A 25,324-nucleotide genomic window follows, 5' to 3' on the forward strand; every position below is an offset into this window, starting at 1 on the left:
TTAACCTCCCGGTATCTACTGCAGCCACTGATGCATACACACCCATTCCCATTCAAACAAGCTCTTGCTCTTTTATTCCTGTTCCTGTCATGCATACCCACACCCAAGCCTCGCTCCCCTTCTCTGCAACTCCCATTAACCCTCATGTCATATCTTATAACAATCCATGTTACACCATGTCCTTCCATTGATCTTGCGCTGATCGTCTTGCTCGTGCTCTCTCCATAGCTGGTCCTCCAGGCTCTTAATGTGCCCGATCTGTCAGCGGGGGTTAACTGCTCCTTCGAGGACTACGTGGAGACGGAGGGACGAATCCAGGGTGGACACATCTATTGCTTGTCTCCTTCTGCGAGGGACATCTCCCCAATCACTAGGAACAAAGGTCAGAACTTGAAAAGTCGATGAGCATGAAGTCATGGGGCGGTGAGGTCACTGGGCCAGCCAGGGTGTGGTTGTAGATATGTAGACATGTGAAAATGTCTCTAAGATATCTCTGTGTTGGTGCTTTTCATTTTGACTTGTGGATCATGTTTCTGTATTTTATGTCGTTCTTTCATCAGTCCTTTCTCTTTGGCCTTTCACTGCCATGTTGTGCGTTAAGGCTGATTGGTCGAGATGCATTGATCTGAATTTTTTTCCCTCCTTGAGAGAAATAACAAGATATAAGAACAGGACATCAGATATTTTTTGAGTCATCCTGCAGTTAACGGTCACTAAATGTTTATTGGAAACAGAGACGGCATCACACACTGCGGTCATGTTATATTAACCATTAGTGCAGTTAGTCAGGCTAGCATTAGTTAAACTGCAATACCTGTATCTATTCCCTGAGCTTCACTCTGAGATGGATTATGTAAGATCCACTTTTTCTGCCTTAAATACAGTTTGTTGTGTACCTGGAGTCTCTAGGTGTGCATAAAATTTGGATTCAGCTGTGTAGATATCTTCATATTCTGGTTTGGTTAAATTTCCAAGCCATTCAGTTTTCTCTATTCTCTGTTATTACGTTTTTTTGAACAATTATGTCACAGTATATGCTTCCGGCTTACCAGTAACGTGAATCCGCCATTTTTATGTCTTGGAACGATTATCACGTGAATAAATGAAAATATTTGGTTGTTCACCATCCCCCAGCCTACAACAAAAATGGCCAAACGAGTTGGAGTGGAGGGTGCTGGAGGGTGCCTCGTTTAGACTTTAAAAGACCGCACAAAACGAGTTGCTCTCAGACGAACATCAGAACAGGCGTAAAAAAGGGGGAACGTTGGGGTCTATTAACGAGACCAAAACATTGCAGTTCCATTTTATATAGACCACAACTGAATGATCATGTGATGATCATTAGTGAAAATGTGAAAAGGAAGAATTAAAAAGCACAAGTCCCCTTTAATACTGAAAATGGCTAACTTCTTCCTCTAGTAACAACTTCCACACTGAAGAGTCTCCTTGTAGAGCTCGAGTAGGGTGCGTTCTCTTTAAAAAGATCAGATTAGTCAATTTCTAACTGGCTGATCACTGAAACGGGCCAATTCCAGTCACCAGCCGAGTTCTGTGTGCATCTCTACTGATGCATCTTCTCATTGCAGGTTTTATTGTAATTTCCTTCTAGAGGAGAGGAGAGCCGTGAATTCACCTGAGCCGCTTTTACAGCTGATTTGATTTACATTTCTTTATCAGAAGTCCTCATTTACCACAAATATCTGATGTCCCTTCCCTCACAAAAGAACACACCATCCAACATTCATGTACTAATAATAGAAGTGCTTCTGAATTCCTCACGTCAGTTTCAGTTTGGCTTTCTTCGCGTCTAAGTGACTGCTTTTCTTGGTAACCTCCTTTCAAAGCAGCAACTTTGGTGTGGTTTACCACCACAGATAAAAATATCCTCACCTTTTATATATTTATTTCTTGCACAGAAATTATGCACTTGTTTCATGTCCAATTTTGTCACACCGAGAGAAGTTTAATCTTGCATCGTATTCATATTCAAAGCACTGAAAACATGTCAGCCTGTGTGCTTCGTGATTCTTTCAAGAGACAACTCAGAAGTTGTTCAGCCCATTATGTCCTATTATGAGCACTCATCATTGCTGGTTTCCGAATGCTGATTGGAGCTGCTATTTTTAAAGTCACCCTACTGAGGGGAAATGTGAAGTGTGTTGCTATGTTACAGTGTGTGTGCGTGTGTAATATTTTATTGTCAAACAGAAATGGAAAAAAAAAAGTTGTGCTGGATTGGTGCTGAAGTTGTATATAAAGATGCACCAACCACTCTTTGTAGTTAAGCTATCATGATTGTGTGACTGTTTAGTAATTAGAGATAAATCCCTCACAAGAACTTGAAAGAGATGGAGAACAGGGTGAAGAGATTCTAAAATCTGTACTTTTGAATGCCACGCAGGTGACATGCGGGTTGTGAAGCTCTACCTCAAGTCCAAAGAGACGGGCAAAAAGTTTGCCAGTGTAGACTTTGTCTTCTACAACTGCAGCGTCCACCAATCGTAAGTGAGAACATTTCAAATAATCTTGATCTCGCTCATTTCCTTGTTGAACATGTATTGCAGAATTATTCACATTGTTTAAACTGTCATTCACATATTTTCATGTTTATAATTAGATTTCATGTGATACCCCAAAACACAGTTTAATATCATCAGTTTGACATAGATGAAAAGACACTTTCTTTTTCAACATTGTGTTAGAAATACAATCTGAAAATTGTGGCATATATTTGTGTTCAATCTGCCCAGGTTCCCTTCACCTGATAAAGAAAAGCATCCCCACTGCACGATGCTGCCACCACTATGGGGTGGTGTGGTTAGGTTGATGTGCATTGGTAGTTTAACACGCATAAGATTTTGTATAGAATAGAGGATATAAAAACAAAGGATATAAAAACAAAAAGTAAGACTAAGAGACTCTACAACAAGGGCAAATTTACAACATAAGAAAAATGTGTTATGCAGTTTTTAAACATGGCATATTGAGATTAAAGAAGCGTGCAACTGCATGGATCCTTTTAAAAATTTAAGAAACATGTATGCATATTTATGCATAAAAGACACCAACACAATGATTACAAGAATGAAAGAAAAACAGCAGAGATGTAAACACCTTGCTGAGTTTGTTGGGAGCAGTGCTGGTTATAAAGTCTGACAGGTGTTGGGAGGAAGGGTCTGTGATAATGTTGCTTTGAGCATTTAGGATGCAGTCTGTCACTGCAGGAACATTATCCAACAGTGATGTTATTATTGCCAGAGTCGTTCTGTCTCCCACCACCTGCACTGGGTCGAGGGGACACCACTGACTTCACTGATGGACTTATCTAACACTTCCTGTCAGCTGTAGATTAGCTGCTGCTCCAACAAACTACTCTATAAAAGATGGCTGATGCCAGCACAGAGTCAAAAAGGTCTTCAGGAGAAGACCTCACCAGGGTGTGGAGATGGCTGATGGCCAACCAAAAAAAATAATTATAAGCTGTGTATTAGTCTGCTTCCATTTCAGTTATATACTACTGTATTATAGAGAGCTAGATAGATTTTTATTGGCATTTACACATTTATGTTACACAAGACATTGTAACATGAACGGAATGTCATCACATTAGATCTTATGAAATTAAAATGAAACTAAGGCGCACTGAATTATAAAGGCACACATTGAATTAATGTGTCTTTGTGTGTCTTTGTCCACATGTAAGGTGCAATGAAATATAAGGTTCACTAAATATTCTTCTCATGTGTGTAATATCACTCTGCCCCTCCACGTACACAGTTCTCTCCACGTCTGTCAGGAGGACAGAATAGTTGGACTACACCACCCTGTTTCTAACATAAGGCCAAAATTAATGGAATTTTTATATTGAATTAACTTGGCATATTGTTGCTAGTGTGTACTCGAGGCGTGTGCAGCCTAAAGGCTCCCACATACTTGAGCGTACTGTGCGCATACTGTGAGCTACGCGGACTCTGCGCTGACTCCCCACGGACGTTTTACCCTTCATACTCAAGCGTAGTGTTGTCTACATTTCTTGTGGCAAATTCCTACAATTCCACTGTCTGCCAGCGGGACGAAGCGGCAGAACGGATGGTACAATGTGTAATTACCTAGCTGAGCACCTAGAGCCATTTCTTTTCCAGCAGGCTCCCACCGCACCCCTGTCAGTGAGAACAGAGAGGGACTGTGATGCTGTACGTCCTTCCGACTGCCTGCTTGGAGCAGCTCAGTGTATCAAGCTTGGTGTCACATATAAAACAGTTTGATGTAAAGACTTCTTCCCTCCAAGACGTTTATAGTGTGACACGTATCTGTATGCGCAAAGTCCGCGCAGAGTCTGCCTTGAGTAGTACACCCGAGTATATTTTTGAGCACATAAAATCGGTCAGTAAGCACAACTTTGATCATATATAAGGCGCACCGGATTATAAGGTGCACCATACATTTTTGTGAAGATTTAAGGATTTTAAGTGTGCCTTATAGTCTGAAAAATATGGTAAAACTACAGTCCAGTGGAGGGCTGTTAATGACGGTTCAACAATCTGTTAGCCTGGGGAAAACACTGACCGGACGCTGCAGAACCTCCTGCCAGAGACCAGCTGGTTTCACTGTCCATGGTGAAGGTGGGTTGGATTCATGGTAATCATCTGGACCTGGGTCACAAAGTTTTAATATACCGTCCTGAACAGAGGGAAGACAAGTTTACGCTCCCCTATTGTGTAAAATATAGTGAAGTTAGTGGTTGCAGTGTCAACAAAAGGGATTGATTTAGCTTTTTTTCTTCCAGTTCTTATTTTCTTCCTCTTAAGAGTCTCCCTATGGGCTTTCTCAATTCACACTTCATGACACACACACACACACACACACACACACACACACACACACACACACACACACACACACACACACACACACACACACACACACACACACACAAACACACATATTCCACCTTTTCTGACCTCCACTGGAGGCTAGAGTTACAGTCAAATAAAACAAACGAAAAACCAAATGTGTCAAACATAAGAAACATTTGGGTTGTAATATGGAAACTAAATGCTTTTTATCATAACCCACAACACACTAATGATTTATTGATGATTTATTCATTACACTGTGGTCTGTTGTAATTCCTCCCAGTAACTCACTCTTAACCTCATTTTCTTCTTTTAAAAAACATATATGGGTTGTTGAGCTTGTTGGGTTTGCAGTTTTGCAATTAGTCACATTAAAAATGAAAATTGCTTCAACGCTCAGATATGGGGAATAAAATCTTGTCTTAAAATAAACTCCGCTAAATTACACGCCCTCAATTCTGTGCCTTTAAAGTCCATCTTCTGCTGACAATCCACCACCCGTACAGCCACACCCTTGCTTTAGCTCTTAGACGGCCACAATGCACCCCACCATGGTAAAAGAATCCTCCGGTTCCCCTACCCCACCCACACGACACCATCCCTCCTGTCGATCCGTGGCTGATGGAGGCCAGGCAGAAACGTCTGCTGGAGTATTAGCCTTGGGGCAGCAGATGGCTCAGAGGCCCCTTGGGTGCAGGCAGGGCTCTGCTCCGGCTTCCCCCTGGATGGTGGATGAGCCTCCTTCGAGGATTGTGCACAAACACACAGCGGCATAGACACACGCGGCGCAGCCACACCCTTCCCCGCTGTGTCACTTAGCACTAACCGATGCCGTGGACGTCTTAGACACCTAATCTGTTATCGTGACCTTTAACCCAAGTCGCCCCACTTCCCTGCTCTTGTAGACAAATCCTTTGCCTCAGAAAGATGATTAGCTCAGCTGGTTAAGGGTGTGGTGGTTTATGGTGTCAGATCACCGTTAAATTATCTCCCATGAGGACCTCATTGTGTTTGCTCCATGTCTGTCTTGAATACATTTTTTAAACCAACTAAAATACCTCTCGTGTGTGATGGAAACCCTATAATTGTTTATACCCAATTGTTAGAATAGAAAGCAGATAAAGAAATCAGGTTACACTTAAATTGTCATTAACAATAAAGAAATGCGGAACGAGCGATGCAGCAAAGAGAGTTTCCCATGAGTAGATATTTCCCCAATGAACTCTGATAATATCCGCTCCCTACGTTGATCTAATACAACCTCTGAGTGATGTAATGGACACATTTAATGATGTTACAGACAGGCCACGTCGCATCTTCTCCACTAACTCTGATGGTGAAGTGAGATGCAGAGATAAGAACCCCATTTGGAGCTGGCACTCTGTCCTGCGTTCACGCAGAGGCTTCCTGGCCTTCGAAGTGTGTAGTCTGATGAGATCAGACTGGTAATGTCATTGGCATAATGGCGACGTGCACCACTTTGTTTCTGGAATGCTCTGTTATTCCTGAAGGAGCTAAGGTTACACTTAAAACCATTACATTGAAAATACTGGAGAGTTTTACGTTGGAAAAGAGAAGAGATTCCTTGATTTCGTGCTGGAAATGGATCAGAACGTTTAATCAAGCATGGACCTGTAGGAGATCGTCATGCTATTATTACCTCAAGTGATATTAAATTAACAAAAGCAAAAACTTTACAATAACACATAACATCAGTCTGCTTGTAGTTAGCCAGAAAACCAACATAAGTTATTCTAAGTGCTGCTTAAATAATAAGTAAAGTACTGATTACTATATTTATATACTGTATGTATTTTAATATTACGCTGTTATAATTGGTACAGAAAGCCCTTTTGCAGTTAGAATAATGTATTTAGATTTTGCTCTCATTTCAGAGAGTGAAATTCACAAAACATTTGTTATATATAGATAGAAATATTTCAAGCCTTTATTTCTTGTAATTTTGGATGGTTATGGCTTACAGATAAGGAAAACACAACATCCACTGTCTTTTTTTTATAGTGTTAATGTGGCAATAAGAATTGTTGTCTTAATGCCAAAAAGAGATTGGCATTAGATTGCCAACAGATTTTACTTTCACAAGCGGAGCCTTACTGCTTTGGCCATAGTGCTCCGCTTGATTTAGATATGCAAAAAGCTTTATTATAATTTTTCCAGGAAATATTCCATGTTAAATGGACACTGAAACAAGAAGTTAGAAGAAGAAAACAAGGGGAGAAAAAAGGTGAATGAAAAAGAGGAGAGAAAAGGGAGAGACACAATATCCTGAGTCTGCTTCTTCACCTGCAAAGAGAGATATAAAAAGAACAGAAAAACCAAGAGATAAAGTAGGACATGTACAAACAAGCAACGCCTTGATACCATCACTGAAGAATATACAGTATTATTTAATACGGAATGCATGAAGTGACAGCTGAAGATAATTGGGGTTTTCTGTACACACAACATTCACTGTTGCAAAGGTTTCCTGAGCCTCTGAAGGCTCTCTTAGTCTCTCAGTAAGCTACACAGCCATGTCCAGAAGTCATTGACACTCTTTAAAAGGAGGATAAGCCACAAAAAGTCAGTGCTGAAGAAGCTGGTTGTTCAGAGTTCTGTATCCAAGCATATTGATTGAAAGTTTAGTAGGAAAATGTCGACCAGCAACAGAAATAACAGCCTTAAAGCTGCAGTAGGTAACTTGTGTATAAATCTATTCTTTTACATATTAGTTAAAACTCTCACTATGTCCTGACAGTAAAATATGGCTACGTTCACACTGTACAGCTATTAACAACAGTCTTTTATGGAGCGCTAGCTGATGCTTCTGTGTGTAGATGTGTGGTGAGAGACAGGAAAGTGACGTGAAAGATGGATAAAATGCGACATGATCATTTAGACTGTGGACGCTTTCAAAACAAATCCGATACGTATACAAATTAGTACCTATATTGGAATTGGGCCGGTCACACCGCCATGAAAAAGACAGATATGGGTTGCGTATGGGCAAATAGGATATGACTCGCATTTCCCTGCAGTGTGATCGTAGCCTTATAGACAGATAATCTGTTGAAAACAACTAGCTCCTCTGGCTCCTCCCAGTGGGCCTACTGGCATTTGCAGAAATGCACTGCTCCTGGACAGAAACAACCAATCAGAGCCAGGAGGAATGTCTGGCTCTGATTGGTTGTTATCAGTGTCAGTCACTCTTGTGTAACCGCTGCTCACACTTTGTGCTACCTCAAACAAAAGTATAACAAGTTGATATCTAATATCTACTCAGGTAGCAAGTCTGCATTAAGCCTCCTAATTGACCACTTTTAACTTGAAGTATGTAGTTGTAAACTGGTGTTACATAAGGGTTATGGGGGGAGTTTATTTTGTTTCCACTTCATGACTGTCCCCTTTTTTCTCAATGGCATATCCCAACAGCTGAATTTGTATTTTCTTTTGTTTTTGTTTTTTTACAGTTTGACAGTGTAGATGGAAGTAGCAACCTTGTTTCTTCCAGCTGACTAGCAGTGCTCAAAAAACAGGTGGGGGGTTGCCTGTGCTGGATAGCTTTGTAAAAACTTGCTCTAGCATCTCATAAAAGGACTTAAATGGTTAGTATGGAAAAAAAAAGATTTTGCGGCTTTCAAATTGTAACTTTTTAAATCTTTGGTACATCTTGACACTGGAAAGTAGCCTTTTTCTGCACATGATCCATGTTCCAAGTTGCATAGTATGACTTTTTTCTCAAGCCCAAAACCCGTTTCCTCCTAAAAACACATGACCCTCCTCCTTATTTACTCAATAGATTACATTAGTACCCCATTGCCATTAAAAAATGCCATAAATTTACATAGTTGTATTAATCTAATTAGAATTCCTTAGAGTTTACGTTTAAGGGGTGCTGCGATTGAAATAGAAAATCACCCAAGGCCATGATTACTGCTTAATTAAATATTTCCATATGCTTTCTTTTTTCCATTCCACATCCCCGTGTTTAATAAAGATGGGGAGTCTGGAAATGATTTGAAGCTTAAGTGCATGAGGTCATTTGAATTGCCACTCCATGCTGTGGTCAGTTTGATTTGGACAGAGATTGGATCATTTCTCATTCTGTGTGATTTAGTGGCGCCCCAAGAACAACTCAATTTGAGGATCAGCTTTTTGGTAGAAAGATATTTGAAAAGATGAGCTCAAGAACTATTCATTATCTGCCCAGATCATCTCATATATGCAGTAATATCATTCTGTGTATGAATATTATGACCTATTTTTTTAGGTATTTTTATTTTATTTTACCCATGTCAAATTTTAAGAGATACAATAGCGATATTGATAGACAATTCCTTTGGAGAGATAAATAATTCACAATCCTTGCCTTTTGAAATGAAAAGTAGCCAATAAATAAGTAATTTGCCAAGTGCAGGAGAGTCAAATGTGCCTCAGTGGGAGGACAGTTTGTATTTAGCCGTCCAAACTGTCCAAGCAGAGGCGCAAGCCGAGAATCAGTCTATTGTGTTTGGCCTTGAAGAAACACTGCTAGTGTATCTCGATTAGCATCTGAATATGAAAGGCTTAAATTAACATTATGAGCGTGGGCATAGAGGGAGCATGTCTCCAGCTGCTCAAAGCCTCAGACTGGCTTCAGGCAACATTAAAGGACATGAAGGAGCAATAAGGCCATGCCGGGGGGTCTGAAAAATAGAACCTGCCCTTGATAAAGAGAATCAAACAACCTCCAATGGCGCTGGGTGGGCTTTTCTCTGACGAGGGGTGCACCCAGGCTGTAATAGAGACTTTGAAATCCAATGGCAGCTCGTGACAAGGAGCCCAGCAATCGAAGAGTCAGCTGCAGGGGGGTTGCTGCCGCCGGCCTTGGATTGGACGCATAATGGAACCCTCTTTTATTTCCAACTTCATGCTTATAAAAGTGAAAAGAAACACAGGCAGTTACCTGCTGGTATTTTTCTCATTATTTCAAAGTCACTGCTGCACTAACAAGCTTGATTTGACGTGAATAAAAGATGTAAGTCGGATAAAAATGGTTATTATCAGGGTAATGCGACAGATGTGATGACTGATGTGGTCCCCTAACTACACATTGTACTGTTCGCTGTTTGATTCGAGCTACCTGCTGTGTTAAGGTGGTGTTGAAGTGTATTTTGATGAACGTTGAGCCACTGAACCAAGCTCTTTGACATTCAGAATTGTGATCGTTCCTGTTTGAACAAACGCTAACAAGCATCACAATGAGCCCACCTAACTGAGCTGCTGTTCATTTGTTTTGCTTCAGTAATATCTAACGATGTATCAATGCTTCCTGCTCAAGAGCAGCATTTCCAACTTGTGTTGTGCAATTATATGCTATTAAGTTATTTAATGTTTAATCAAATAGCCCTTGGACTGTCAGGTATTGTCCTGTGAATATTGGCCCAATTTGGCTTTGATATCTGCACACATGTTTAATAAATGAGTGACAACTTCTCTTCAAGTATACAAATTTACTAACAGAAATACATGAATCATCAGCTCTTCCTCACTAAGCTAGTGAACTTAACTAAAACTACTGAGCAAAATTAAGATTAAAGCAACCAAGGAACTATGTACAGATGGACAAATTAAAAATAGTTGAAACCAACATCACAAAAAACTATTGAATGATTTTTGGGTTCAGTGAGGATCTTTAAGTTAGAGAACCAAAGTTCATCTTGAAGAATTTGGAAAGAGGTCAAATTAGCTTAACTAATTTAGAACAATGTGTTCAACCCAGTCACAATGCAACTCTGAGTTAGATAAAATGTCATTTGAGAGAATAAGATTTTATAGAATGATTTGCTAAATCAAAAACCAGTAACCTTTAGGCCACTTAATTTTAATGAATGTAATCGTTTGTCCAGAAACAATTAGGAAACGAGTTAGTAACTTAAGAAGGTGGAAGAAAACTTAAAGGGAGGGACGACTAGAACTTGTGTTAGGAGCTTGATAACTTTCTCAAGTTACACAAAATACCATTAATTTTCTTTAATGTTCTTTATTAATGTAACGCAAACACTCGTGGACCTTTTGGCAGTTGCAGAGCGATGTTTAAACAAACTGTAGTTATTTTTAACTTGCATTAACTGTTTGACTAGCATTAACAAGCTGATAGCTGCTAATGCTAGTGGACATTGGAGCTTTTTTTAAAATGGACTATTTATATTTACTGCATTGAGCGGACCGGAAAACACAACTATTCATGTCCCGTCAGTGTTTAAAACCTTCATAAAGTTTGTCATATCCTTAAAACACAACCAAAAACACATTATTTTCAAGAAGAGCGCGTTTGTTTCAGGTGTGTAGGCCATGGACACATCTAAAAGCTGCAAGACACCAGCCCTCGAGGATTTGAGTTTGAGACCAGCGCTGGGTGACATCCAATGGCGATGAGTTGTTTAAGGAGCAGGTAGCTAGCGCTCCGGCTCAGGGTGAAAGCTGGGAAAGGGCTCTTGTTTTAGGATACAAGCACTCTGGGCAAGCTCTGTCGGGTCTCCAGTGGGGCCACGCTGTCAGGCGACTTGCAACATGACCGAGCAGCAGTCCTCGCTAGGCGCTTGTGGAGAAGCTTTGCACGGCTCGCAGGGGGAGCGGCTTTCATGGCTGCCTCTAGCCAAGAAGCGCTTCATGCGGTCTCTGGCCAGCTTTTCCTGCAAAAGCTGAGCGAAAGTTTACAAGCAGCTTGTTTCTGTGGTGGCTGGCTGCCTACTTCGATGTCTGATTTCACAGAAAGCAGGCTGTACTTAGCTTTGGTTCCAGTCTGAGGAGCGGCTCTCCGATGCTGCGGCAGGCAGCGAGAAAAGAGTGCAGTGGCTCTCTTGTGTGAACTCGTGTTGGTGTCCAGAGGGCAATTTTAATCAGGAGGAAAGTTTTTTAGGATCTCAAGAGGCATCCTGCTGTAAGGGCAATCCTAATAAGTTCCTAGCATTTCATATTTCTCATGTATATCAGATTACAGTCTAATATTCATATTCCTCATGGCTGAAGCACAACATTAGTGACTTCTTTGATGTTCATGGTGACTTCAAAAAAGTAGCTTCCAACAAATCTAGTAGTTTTTCCTGGTGTTATTAGAGATTCTGACTTGTCGCATGGATCCTACTTCTCCCAGGGAGTAGCTGTTCTTGCCTCCAGCCCCTGTCTCATCTCAAAGCAGCAGAGTCCTTTTGCAGCAGTCAGCCACACCTGCCAGCAAAACCAGGGCTTGTCTTGTTTTGGTTCATTTAGATTCGGAATATTAAAAAAACTTTGATTAAAATGTTGTTTTCCTGTGACATGTTTCAGCTCTCTAGTGGTAAGTAGGGTTGTTCGGTATACCGGTAATTTTGTACCAGGGTACTGCGGCATTTCAAACGGTACTATTCTGCATTTGGATGTGACCAGAATTGGTTGCTGCCAGCCTTGGATTGGACACACAAAGAAACCACCTTTTTATTTCAAAGTTTGCAACAGCGATAGGTCTGCAGTTTGTTTGAGCTGATCACATCACGTCAGATCTTGAAAACTGTCGGAGCTTTCTTCTCATAGAAGCTTTTTTTCCTGGTAATATCACAACTTTACTCTCATATCTTCACCGCTTTATTCTGGTACTATTTTGACTTTGAACTCCTAATTAAAAACGTCTAAGTATGGCCCGATCCATGCACTTTTGACTCGTAATGATATTTTTTGTGTTCCATTTTTATTTGAAAAAAGGATTGAAAGTATCGAAATATATGTTGGTACCGGTTCCAATACCAAAATGTTATCGTGATAAGTGGTAAGGTTAAAAAAATTGTGTAAGGAAAAATTATCTAAAAAATCTAAGTAATAATTTAGTAATTACTTTGTGTTATTGGTATTCAGTGTTGGCAAGTAACATAATCAGTTGAACGCTTTTTTTTTTACCCTAGGTATTTATAACTTTTAGCAGGTATAATATCTATTTTATTGTATTCTTTCCTTATTATATGGTTTTTGTCATCTTTTTTCGTCACTTTCTTAATGTTGCAAATATCTTAAATGCATTTGTATCTTTATCCTTTTCATGATTACTCACTTAGTTTGTTTTCTTGTGTGTTTTATGTGTCTGTTTTTAAACTTATGTGAAGAATTTAGTGTTGTCCTTGTCTATACAAAAGTTACTTTACAGACTGATTTGATCGTTGATTTATTGATAATGGGTGCATGACAACAAGACAAAACAATATTTAAGTTGTATTTTACATAATACTCCTATTGTTTTGTTTGATTGCAACCTGGGTTTCAAATATGTAATACATATAATAGTTTAGTCCAAAACTAGATAGCACCAGTGTTGCCAATTTAGCTACCTTGTCGCTATATTTAGACAGTTTTAAGATTCCTTCAGCAACTTTTTTTAAAAAAAGAATAGAAAAAAAAAGCAATTAGTGACTTCTTCTGTTGTTAACTGAGTATCTTGGAGACTCTTGCTGTAAACGAAAATATTGCTCTTCCAAGCCCTGCTGTGACTGCAGCCTCTTGCTGTACCAAAGTGATCCCTGGCGGTCCAGTCCTCCCAGCTACAATCAGACCAGGAGATGTTCACACCCTTTTCATCCACTCTTCAAATGGATTGTTGATGTTTGAAGCTACCCCTGGCAGTCATTGTTGGATATAAATGAAAAACTGTCTTTGTCTTAAATATTTAACCCCCTGATGATGCAAAAACAGCCTTATTTTGCCAAAAAGGGCTCATTGTGGTGTTTTCACCAGCTTAGCTAAACCGTCATAGTTAAACAAATCATTACATTTCTATTGTCTCTTTTTGCCACAGTTGGAATGTTCATTTTTGGCAAAAAAAAATTTATGACAAACTCTCCTTTGAGCGTCTTATTCTTTTTTGGGCCTTAGCAGTACTGCTAATCTCTCCTAAAGTGTCCATTTCAATTACCTGCAAAGGACCAGTTATCTAAATCAGACAACGACGTCATTTATTTAAAAAAAATTTTTTTGGATAGCCAATATCTATTTTTCTGCCTTATGTGTTTTCAACAGTGGATAGCACTCTACGGGACTACTCTTACTTTGTCGAGAAACGCAGTAGCTTAATTTCCATGGGATCTCAGTACATCCCTGGCAATGTTCTCATTTGTTCTGTATTGACCGGCCATCTGCTGTTTCTCATCTGTTCTTTCAGGACAGAACACTGGACTAAAATCCCAGCTCTGCTCTTTAAATCTAAGCACTGCATGCTAACCCAGCGTAGCCTAATCGCTTTCCCTCCATTTGTTGGCAACGTTGACAAATCTCCTCTTTGCTCTTGTGTGGTATTAAGAGGCCTGTTATTTCCTTAGCTGCACATCTTTTATTCTAAATGGACAGCTTCTGTCAGCACAATGCTAAATTGGTCAATTAAAGCGGCAGTGGGATTGAATTAAGCTCCAGCCTCTGATCTTGTTCAAAAGGAGGGGGTTTCTGGGCTGGAAATGATTACTTAAAGTGTGCACCTAACAAACGAGCGGCCCTAATTGATCCAAATGAATCCACGTCAGGGTTTGATGGATTCATACGTGGGTTCCATCTCCGAGCTCAAGAGTTAAAGCCCTCATTTTTCATGCGGATAAGGAAAAGGAAAGCTGGCATTTTACATTGGGTTAAAACACACTCGAGAGCTTGTCAGGAGGGTGAGTGCTTTTTTTTTTTTTTTTGTTCACCCCAGGCAGATCCTCACAAATTTACACTTGGCAGATATGGTGGAATACTAAACAACCTGCTTACTATCTTAGCTTTATTAAATGTGGTATTTCATTGTTTGCCCGATAAACCATATGCTGACACAAATCCCTAGCTAAATAAGACAGAGATGAAACCCTAAAACTGAGCTGAGTGAATTGCCCTTTAGTAAGCTTTGCAATAGCGTTCGGCTGTTTCCTTTGCTAACAAGTGATGGTTTTATTAGAGAACGCTGCCCACTAGGAATTTCTCTCCACTTTTGATAAACTGCATATATAAACCTGTGTGACTCTTTCTTTAGATACGAGAGTGCACATATAGATTCATAATCATCTTGAGACATCCGAGCTCATGTTTCATCTCTCTCCCATGAGAAGCCCAGCTCTCCACCACCCCTCTCTCTCACGATACCTGGCATATACACCTCTGTCAGGGAAATCCACCTGCGTTTGATGTCCTCCTCCCTTTTCGCCTCTCTCCTTTCTCTCGTCTTTTCTCTTTCTGCCGGTCTATCGGCACCTCGCCTCAGCCAAAGCAGGTGAATTAAAAATGGTGGAGAGCTCTTAGCCCCTTGGATGAAAGAGAGCTTTAGAGAAAGAATGGGGGGGGACAAAGTAAATGGAAGGGAGGTGAACAGAGAGTAGTGGAGATGGTGAAACATAAGGGAAGGTTCACTACCGAGTGGATAAAAAAAGAATGTAACAAGAGAGTAACAGTATGCAGAGAGTTGGATGGAGGGGGGTGTTGAGGTCTGAGTATACAGAGGGTGAAAGCAGAGGGAAGTTCAAGAAAGCTGAAAGTGATGAATGAGAGAGAAGTTATAGCAGGTTTTAGATCTAAAGATGGGGAAGGTGGATGAAAGGCGAAAAAGGCAACCATTTCACAGATAAAACAAGAGTAGAAGAAAAGGAAAGTAGAAATACTATAGTTTCATGGTACGTAAAACCAATAAACAAAATGTGAAGTTGTACACTGTGTGATATGTTTGTCCAATTCCTAACCTATTGTGCCTCTTTGCCTTAAAAAAAAAAACAAAAAAAAACTAGAAATGTGAATTTTTACAGATGACTTTTTCTTTACCGTTACAATATCTTTTCATGAACGGAAAAACTACTTTAGTTTTTTCGCGTCAAGTTAAAAAAAAAACGCTCTGGTGGTGTGAGCCACTGGTGGGGGGTGATTGGCTTTACTACTCCATGCTCCATCCAGCTGTGATCACTCTGTTTTCTGTGGCATGTCAGAATCAGAAGGCTATTATACTGCACCATGAAAACAGGGTAGCTGCCACTGTCAGGTGCTTATAGGATGGGTAAGAAGAAAAATAAAAGCTGTAAAAACTATACATATCGGACAAATAATGTTGCACATTTAAACAGAGCCATCCTGTCTGCAGCAGCTCGTTAGCATTGGTTCTACGGTAGCCCGGCAGAACACCAGCGGGTTCTCCTCCTGATGGTTCATTGTTTAAAGAACCTCAAAGTGAAGGAAAATGACTTTGAATCAGCGACTGTTTAAATCATTGGTGTAGCTTGATTGCTTGTTACCCAAAGCGCATTGAGTGGTCAGTGTGACTGTATAGTGGTATACAGAGTTTACCATGTACCTGCCAGGCTGACAGTTAATGTTTCATGAACTAAATACATTTGCCTGACTAATTTAGTCCTTTCTTTCTACTATCTGCTACATGTTCTATCTACAGATATCGTTTTTTTTTTTTTTTTTTAAATGCATAAACAAATGTTGATGTGATTTAACATTATGGGGTTGTGAGCTGTCACAAACTTCACTAACTTCCTCCTTTTAATCTGTGTTTCAGCTGCCTTTCCTGTGTGAATGGCTCCTTTCCATGCCACTGGTGCAAGTACCGCCACATGTGCACCCAAAACGCCTACGACTGCTCTTTCCAGGAGGGACGAGTCAACAACTCTGAGGTAAGACCACCCATTCCCTCCCCGCCTTCGCCTCTGACGGCATGTTTGTCAATTCAGCAGCACCCATTCGTTTTCTTTAGTACTTGTTTTTAAAAATATCCTAAAAATGTTTATTCCAATAGCTATTAATAATAAATATCCTACATTCACATAACTACAATTCTTCATATGTATAGTAAGGGACACATTAGATCAGATATTAGTTCGTATGCACACGTAGCCCTTCATCCTGTGTGCCTTTTGCCTCGGGGTTTCCTCCCATCACCCTGCTGTGTGTCTGCTGTCTGTATGTGTAATATTGGCTTTTGGCACAGTGACAACAGCTTGTGTACTGTGCAGCAATAATTCTGTCGTGGCCCATAAGGCCATAAACAGGCTGGGATGAATGACTTTCTGTGAAAATACTGCCTTGTTCTTACAAAGCCAAATGCTGCATTAGCATAAAAGCTAATATTAATCGTGCCAAGTGGCAGTGACTGCAGGCGTCATGTAAGGCATAGCAAGCATTTGTCAAGTGCTGTTGTACATGCAGGGCCGGACACCAGCCCGCGACTGGTTGTTATGTCGCTGTTCTTTATCGACACCTTCAGCAGAGACGGGTACAAAGTTTAACAGAGGCAGGCAACGTTATGAAATTCATATCTTCTAAATGGACTTTAGGATTTGAATCAGTATTCCTCCCCAGTGACTGACAGTTATACCTGTGCTTTATCTTTCTCAGGCTTTACACACAACTCTCTCTAACTCTATTCATCCCTGACTCTTTATGTTTCTGGTCCAGCTCTCTGTGTTATCTACATGCAGATTAAAGCCCTCCCTCCATCACTTGTCAGCCCACCCGGAATAACTGGCCTTTATTAATTGCTCAGCCTTATAACTTATTACTTTCCTCTTTATCTCCTCTCTCAACCGAAAGCTGTAGCTGAATCCTAAACACGAGCCTGCTAAACTACAGCTTCCATGCTCGGTGCAACAGGGGACATGGGCCAAGGCTTCGTGGTTCATAGGGTGAAAGTTGTAGGATTAGGGTGCCCGTGTGGAGGGCCTAAGGAGAGCGCTGGTCAGCATGTTCTGGAGCCCGGTGAGGCCAAAGCAGCAAGACAAGCATAAACAAAGGGCTCCTATGTAGTCTGGAAAATTTGATTTCAGTGTCCAGGTCCAATGGAGAATGGAAAAATGAAGGTTCTTTCACGTATATATCCTTTTTTTTCTTTTCTCACATTCTCTCTCCCACTCTCCCTTTCTATATATATATGTATATATATATATATATATATATATCCCGCTCTCTCCATTAATAAGATAAACTCTGTAAAGAGTTAGCAAAGTCCAAAGGAGGTGAAAGGGAGAAAGTAGATTCAAATATGCAGATAAACTCAGGAGCTCCAGTCTCATAAGATGGATTTTCAGGAATTGAAAGACTGATAAAGGTTCACGTGTGTTGTCATTAGAGCAGTGCTATTAGTTTTAGTTTTTGCATTAATTATCATTCTAGCCCAGGTTATCATCAATGTGGATTTTTTTTTTTTTTTTTACTGAAAACCTGAAGTTGATACATATGCACGATTTGAAATGTCTTTAATTATAAAGGCAGACGAGGTGCAAGAGCCATAAAAGGCTGTTAATAGAAAGCAGACTTTCAACATAGGGAGGTAACATACAGTTCTCCTCTTACGACTCTCGTTGCTGATTTTACTGACTAATTTTAAGTCTAACTGTTATTTACCTTTTATTGCATAATATGCACAAAGATTAACAGTGCTCAGAATATCAGAATAACTTTGATTATAACCTTATAGATGGAAGCTATACATTTTCCATTCCAGTCCATCTCTTTCTGAATGAAGAAAACAATTTAGCTTTTTATCTCACAGTTTGTTTTCTGCATATGCTGGAGACTGCTGACACCTGAACTTACTTAGTGACAGTTTAAAATGATTTGCCATGCAATTTTAATTTTTTTTATGTTTTGAATTGTGGAAACACATCCAAAGGTCAAAGATCTTTCTTATTGTTTACATTTAAAAGATATAAGCTATCCTTTGTTTTTAGCTTTCTAATAATGCCCCATCTCTCCATTCGCCTCTAGGCCTTTTAGATTATAAATTGTTATTGCCGATTTGCGATCTGCAGGTTTTGTAAACTCTCTGCCTTCTTTAACCCGTTTCCTCTTTAAGCACTAACACAGAGAGATTTAAAACAATTTTAATTTTTTTCCACCCTTCTTGCTGGTAGGGGTCATTAATGGATTGAGCTTCAGCCTTAGCTAGACTGAGTCTTCAGTCAGTAACAACTTTAACCCTGAAGAATGGTGTTGCAGTCTAGTGTTGCTTAGGTGTAAGGTATTCACCTATCAGCAAACTGATCAAATCCTGATCATCTGCATCTCTACTCAACTCAGTAACCTCTTAAAATATATTTCAAGCTATAGGTAAACGGCAATAGACATTTTCTTGATTGTCAATTATTTCCCCTAAAAACAAATTGAGAACTTTACTGAAATCATTCAAACAAGAAAATCTGAGGGCATTATGTGGAGTATAGAAAATTATCTTTTTGGCATTTTTATTTTTGACTGCGTAGTCCAGCATGCAACATGAATTAAATACTTTTATTGTTGCTTCTTTAGACTACAGGGTCATAAAGGTCAGTTACTTTTTCAAAACCCAAGGATGTTTTTTTCAGTATATCAAGATTCCTGACATAAGTGTATTTAACAAAAAAAAAGTAAAGGAAATAAAATCGAGTCATCACGTCCTCGTGAAGAAGACAGATGAACAGGGGGGATGATGAAGAGACTAAAATGAAGGATGAAGGCAGACCAGCTGATGCTGGCATGTGGACGTAGAGACCTGTCCTCCTGACGCCTCATCTACCCAAGGCCACACCGACCACATGCCCTGATAGAGAGTCCATCATCTGCTCGCTCTCTCTCCCTCTCCCTCTCTCTCTCTCCTTCTCCCTCTCTCTCTTGCTCACTCTTTTTCACTCTCACCTTCTATCCTTTGCGTATTCCAAAAGTGTAAACAATCGTACAGTAACCTGCATGCGCGCACACACATGCATGCACCAACTCATTTATCATCCTTCTCTTAGCTGCCACATCCATTAGTTGCGCCCTCAGTGCCCCAACAAGAAATGCTATTCCTGAAGGCTTGGCTTATCCTCTTCCTCCTCCTGCTCCTCTCCAGGGCAGGGCTCATCTCTCCCCACCTCATCCTTCACCACTTTGATGCTCAGTCACCTCATCTTTTTCTCATTCTTCTTCCTCTCTGTGTCCCATTCTGTTTTTTTTTTTAATTTGTTTTGTGAAGGAAAGGACAAATGGAACAGAAATGTGCCTTTGTTTGTCAGCACCTCGCGGGTTTCCTCCTTTATTAGCTGCTTATAGAGTAGAAGGTTTTCTGTTGGTGTTCACGTTCATGTGCATCTCACAAATTTGAGGATTATTGAAATGTTAATGTACTTTAATTCAGATCAATTCAAAGTAAAACTGGTGGATTATGTAGGTACACACAGAGGATGGTATTTCAAGTGTTTATTTCTGTGAATTATGGCGAAATATGGCTTACAGCTAATGAAAACCCAAAATGCAGTTTTTCAGTCGAATGTCACATAAGAGTAATACAACAAGAATTTTTAAGAAATAAATGTGGACCTACTGAAAAATTTGTCCATTAACTGCGGGTTTAAAACTAGCTTCCAGCTCTTCTGCATTGTTGGCTGGTGTTTCTCATCTTCCTCTTGACAGTCCTTTATAGATTCTCTATGAGGTTTCCGACAGGAAATTTTGGTGGCTAGCCGAGCCCAGAGGTCTTTAAACCAGATATTGAAACTTTTAGCAGTGTAAGTAGATACCAAGTCCTGCTGCTTCTTCTCTTGCGTTTGGTTCAATGGTGTCTTAACACGAATACTGTGAGTTTTGTGGGCTGTGCCCTGAAAATGTCTGTGTTTTATGTGTCTTGAGGCAACTCCAGCCACCCTCCATCTGTCAGTGGGTTTTGCTTCATAATTTCCTGAACTCTTCTGTTATCATTAATGTCTCTTTACCTTTTTCTACCACAATTTTTCCTCCACTTAACTTTCCATTTTAGTGCTGGGTACAGCACACTGTGAACGACAAACTTCTTTAGCAATGGACTAGCTTAACCACCTAATGGAAGGTGTCATATTAGTTGGCAAACTGTGAATTGAACAGTCTGGACATGACTGTAAAGGCCATACTGTAATGCACAATTTCTTTATTAAAAAAAATAAACTTTTTCTTATGTAATATTCAACTGCTGGGAGTTGCTGAATTTCTGGATGTCATTAGATATAACTAGTTCTCCACAACCTCAGGGTGTTGTTTAGCTGCGAAATCGAATCCAATCTAGCTTTATTTCTAAGCACTTTAAACCACCTCAGAGAACCAAAGGGCTTCAGAAACATAAAACGGCGAAGTGATGGCATTAAGGACCGGTGGCCCATCTAACTGAACAAAAATGTTATCAAGATATCGATCGTGAATGGCTGACACTTGAAACTAGTTGTAAGCCATAACCATCAAAATAAATAGAAAGATATATCATGGTATTTGAAATGATTCCATGTAAAATGAGTTTAATTGAAATATTGAAATAAATCGACTAATTTACCGAGATGCACCCGTATGTGTACATATCTGATTTGGGCCTCAGATGATCCTTTTTCAAACTTTATCCTGAATACAGACAGCGGTGAACGGAGCTCTCCTGATAGCAGGTATTACACTCAGACCTTTACTGCTGTCACCTACAGATGAAAACACTAGATTGGGTGGGATAAGGCTTATTGTCAGACTTTGATCAAAGGCCAGATAAAGCATTCACTGAGGGTCGAGGGGTGATTGCACCCCCCTTATGACTCTGCGGTCTGACTTGTGTTGGACCAGCCAGACGGTACAGTGAAGATGAAAGAATGGAGGTGGCAAATAAATTATGAATGTAAGATGTTCTTATTCATTACCAACATGGTGAGCCTTTGTTATTCTTCTGCTTCATTTTTATTCAACCATTTATTTACAAGCATTGTAGCACAATAAATACACAATTTTAGTGTAAATATTCAACATGCAGAAGCTTCATGTCTAAAACCTTTTTTGTTGTTATTCAATAATTAAGTAAAATCTGCTTTTTTTCCATGCAAGCTGTTTTAAAATTGTTTAGGATGCTGATTTGCACCTCCCGCTCTGCCACTACAACAGCAATGATTTAAAAAAAGGGTTATTCATGTTTTTGTGAACAGACTTTGTCTCAAGATACGTGGACGTAGTGGGGAAAGTCCCAGATTGACAGCGTAAGCAGGGAGAAAATATGTATGAGTGACATTTCTAAATCAAATATGCATGAATCAACAAAGCCACCAATGGCACAACAAACAAATTGTTGAATTAACAGGCGACGAGGTGGAAAATTGCAAGAGAGGAATTAAAGTTACCTTATCATAAAAACAAAAAAAGCTGAACGGAGACGTAAATAAAAGAACGAAGGACTCCAACTTGTTGGTTTATTTCTCCTATTGTTTTTTTTTCTTCCTTTCTTCGCTTTACCTCCTTTCCGTTTTTGTTCCTTGATTGCCGCCTCTTGCTCAACTTTTCCTCTCTTTAAAACCCTAGAGTTTTATCTGAGCCAAAGCCTTGATGAGTGCAGGCAAAGTTCAGCATGGCTGGGCTCAGCTATCCTAAGACATGCTTACGTGTTTGTTTTGCTGAAAGGCAAGGCTCAGTCTCACTCAAGCAATCAAGGCGCTAGATAACTTGATTGAGAATTGTAGTGAAGGCGGTACCCTCTTTTTTTTTTTTTCTCCCTCCTTCACCTCCGTCATCACTCTGTTTTATCCTTTGCGTTATAAAATAAATGCAATATATGGAATTTAGAAAAGAGGCAGAGTTTATAAAAGGCATTTCATTGTCTCTGTTTTCCTCATTATTTCAAATATTCAACAGTGTGCAATATTTGGAAAAAATAACAGTAAAAGCCACAATAAATACAAAATTCCCTTTTTTAATAATTTTGTTTACTAAAGGAAAAAGCTATCCAAAACCTCCCGACTCAGTGAAATATTTCCCCTTTTCTTAGATCAGTAATTATTTCTGATTAAACACAATTGCCGTGGTTCAATCTCAACCTCTTAAATTTAAGAACCGCTAGTCCCTGACATAATTCTGAAAAGCAAAAGCCATTTCTTAGGCTTTGGGACTTCCCAATCTGGACGACTAAAATTATGACAACTGATCCAGGAGGTCACAAAAGAACGCATAACGAGACGTAGAGCACTGCAGATGTCACTCACTTTAGTTTAGGTCAGCGTCGAGGATTCGGCAATAAGAGACAGACATGGCATCCCAGGGAGAGACGGCCTATGGTTACTGGAATCTAATGGTAAATGGCTTGTATAGCACTTTAACTAGTCCGACAACCCTAAAGCACTTTACACTACAGTCAGTCGTTCACCCATTCACACACTGACAGTGGTGAGCTATGTTAGTAGCCACAGCTGGGGCAGAGGAAAGGCTGACAGCAGAGAATTCTTGCCCAAGGACACAATGACTGAGACGGTCAGAGGGGGGGATTGAACCAGCAACCCGTCAATTTTAAGACAAGCTCCCTAACTCCTGCGCCACTGTCGCCAAGTGTGAACTTTTGCCACAGAGAAAGTCCGGCCATTAGTTTTTGACATGTAGCACTGTCTCAGCTGGGTTAGGCAGCAAGGTTTTGGAGTGGCCTAATCAAAGTCTGCACTTAAATCTGATTGAGGTGCTTTGGCAGATTTTGCCGCAAAGTACAACCAGCTATTAGGTTTAGGGAGAAACGCCTTTTCACATAGGGCTTTGCTAACATGGACAGCTTATCTCCTAAATTAAATCCCTGTTTGTATTTTCTCAAGATTTCTGAAAATTAAACTAGTTTGCACTGGAGTGTAGGGGGGAAAGCAAAGATTGAAGAAATCTTTAAAGTAGTAAATGCCTTTCAAAGCACTGTACATTAAATATTTAGTTTGATCAGAGGTGCCTACTGGATACTGAGTAATTTTTTAAACTCCTGAGTCCATCACAATGTGAACACCCAAACTAGGTCGGCTGGATCGGCTAGTTTGTGTCGCTTTTCTAACGAACCTTGCATCATACTCAACTACTAATTACTGTGATTGGCAGATGTACAAAACAAGGTTCAAATGTTTTGTTTAAGTTCTGTTTTATTAGTTACACAGCTGTCTTTTGCAGTGGTTGTATTACTTCCTCTTGTGTTTTTTTGTGTTTTGTTTTGCTTTTTGCCTGGACCAGTAACAAAACTGAAATAAAGATGAATCTAACAACTTTATTATACTTTGGCTTGAGGCTTTTGGCAAACAACCAGAGAAGACTCAGAGGAGCAAAAGAGTTTGAACAATTAGGCCAGGTTTATCATGTCTCCCGGTTGCATGATTACTCTAGAGAAGAAATTCACTGGTTTTCTGTTTTTGACTAAATAATGTTATTCTTTAAATGTTCATATCAAGAACCTGTTGACTGCAGGTAGCCTGTACAGATAAAAGCGCATATGAAGCATCGCTGCAGTTCTTTCAACAGACTCATCCACGCTCTGTCCCCGGACACGACATTAACAGGAGAGGGTCCACATAGCCTGCAGTCTGAACAAAGACTCGCCGTGCACTGGCTCATTTTCACATGCGCCGTCTTCCTCTCACACACTGTTAACCATGCGATTACACTTATTGCATACAGCCTACCTCCTCATTCTGCAAACAGTCACAGAAACACATGGTCAGTGTTTCCGTCTCTCGCTACCTTTCAGTCGCACACAATCCACGGCTGACTGGGTTATTTGTGACGGAGGTGTGAAGGCCCCGGACCGTGACATTCTGGCACACTGTGTTTACCCTGGCTGGTACTCAGACACTGAGCAGACAACACTCACACACACACACACACACACACACACACATACACACACATTCTTTGTAGAAAAAGAACGCCTCACAGACTGCAGGCCAAGGCTGCTTGAGGGGCCCTTCTTTGAGCGTGGATATACGGATGTGTTTGACTGTACCCGTTCTGTATGTGTTTGTGTGTGACTGTCACTGGTTCTTATCAGGACAAAGCACAACCAGCAGCACAGGGCTGCAGGGGGCATACCGGTGAGGGGGAGGCAGGAGTGGGCGGATGCTTGAATGAAATCCACTGTTTCCTATTTTCTCTTTCCTCCTTTTTATTTCTGCTGTCTGTTGATATTTGTCTTCAATCCTTACCTTTTTTTTGTCTTTTGTTTTTTAACATATCCTTGCCTTAACTATATCATTTACTTTTTTCTAACCCTTTTTTTGTTTTTCAGGAATGTAATGATTGAAATTATTTTTTGCCAGTTTCAGGTTTCTGATGTTATAAAGCTTTGACCTGCAAATGCAGATTCTGGTTTCTCTTTCAGAACTGTAATATAAAGAGGTAAAGCATTGTAAATGTTTCCTGCAGAAGAATGAGGCACTGACTTTTTCTCCTTTTTCCTCAACCAAAACAAAACTATTCGTCATTCTAACCGTTCTTTAGCATTTTATAACAGCAATTATAATTAGTAACTATAAACATCAGTTTTCCGTGTATCCTTTCTGTGTATCTATTGCATGTTGGTAGTCTGGGGCCTAGTGCAGTTGGTACAAGATTACAGATATTCTCACATGATTTCAGTATTGGGTGGCAAGATGGCAGTGCCTGTGAAAAGCACAGAAAGGATAAAAAGTGCATTTTTACTCTATATAGGGGCCCATCGATACAAACTTACTAGTGATAATAATAAGTTAACCTAGGGCTGGACGATATAGAAA

At 40.0% G+C, this 25,324-nt stretch overlaps 1 protein-coding gene across 5 annotated transcripts in view; it reads left to right on the plus strand.

Moving 5' to 3' along the window:
* The window catches only part of plxna1b (plexin A1b), a 254,801-nt gene that overhangs the window by 131,075 nt on the left and 98,402 nt on the right, over window positions 1–25,324 (plus strand). For all 5 annotated transcript variants that reach the window (XM_012870500.3, XM_012870503.3, XM_012870502.3 and 2 more), the window contains exons 7-9: window positions 229–382; window positions 2,402–2,501; window positions 16,372–16,486. In XM_012870500.3, coding sequence (XP_012725954.1) covers window positions 229–382; window positions 2,402–2,501; window positions 16,372–16,486 — 369 coding nt within the window. The remainder of the gene's footprint in view (window positions 1–228; window positions 383–2,401; window positions 2,502–16,371; window positions 16,487–25,324) is intronic.

This window comes from Fundulus heteroclitus, chromosome 20 (genome assembly GCF_011125445.2).
Source record: "Fundulus heteroclitus isolate FHET01 chromosome 20, MU-UCD_Fhet_4.1, whole genome shotgun sequence".
Taxonomy (NCBI): domain Eukaryota; kingdom Metazoa; phylum Chordata; class Actinopteri; order Cyprinodontiformes; family Fundulidae; genus Fundulus; species Fundulus heteroclitus.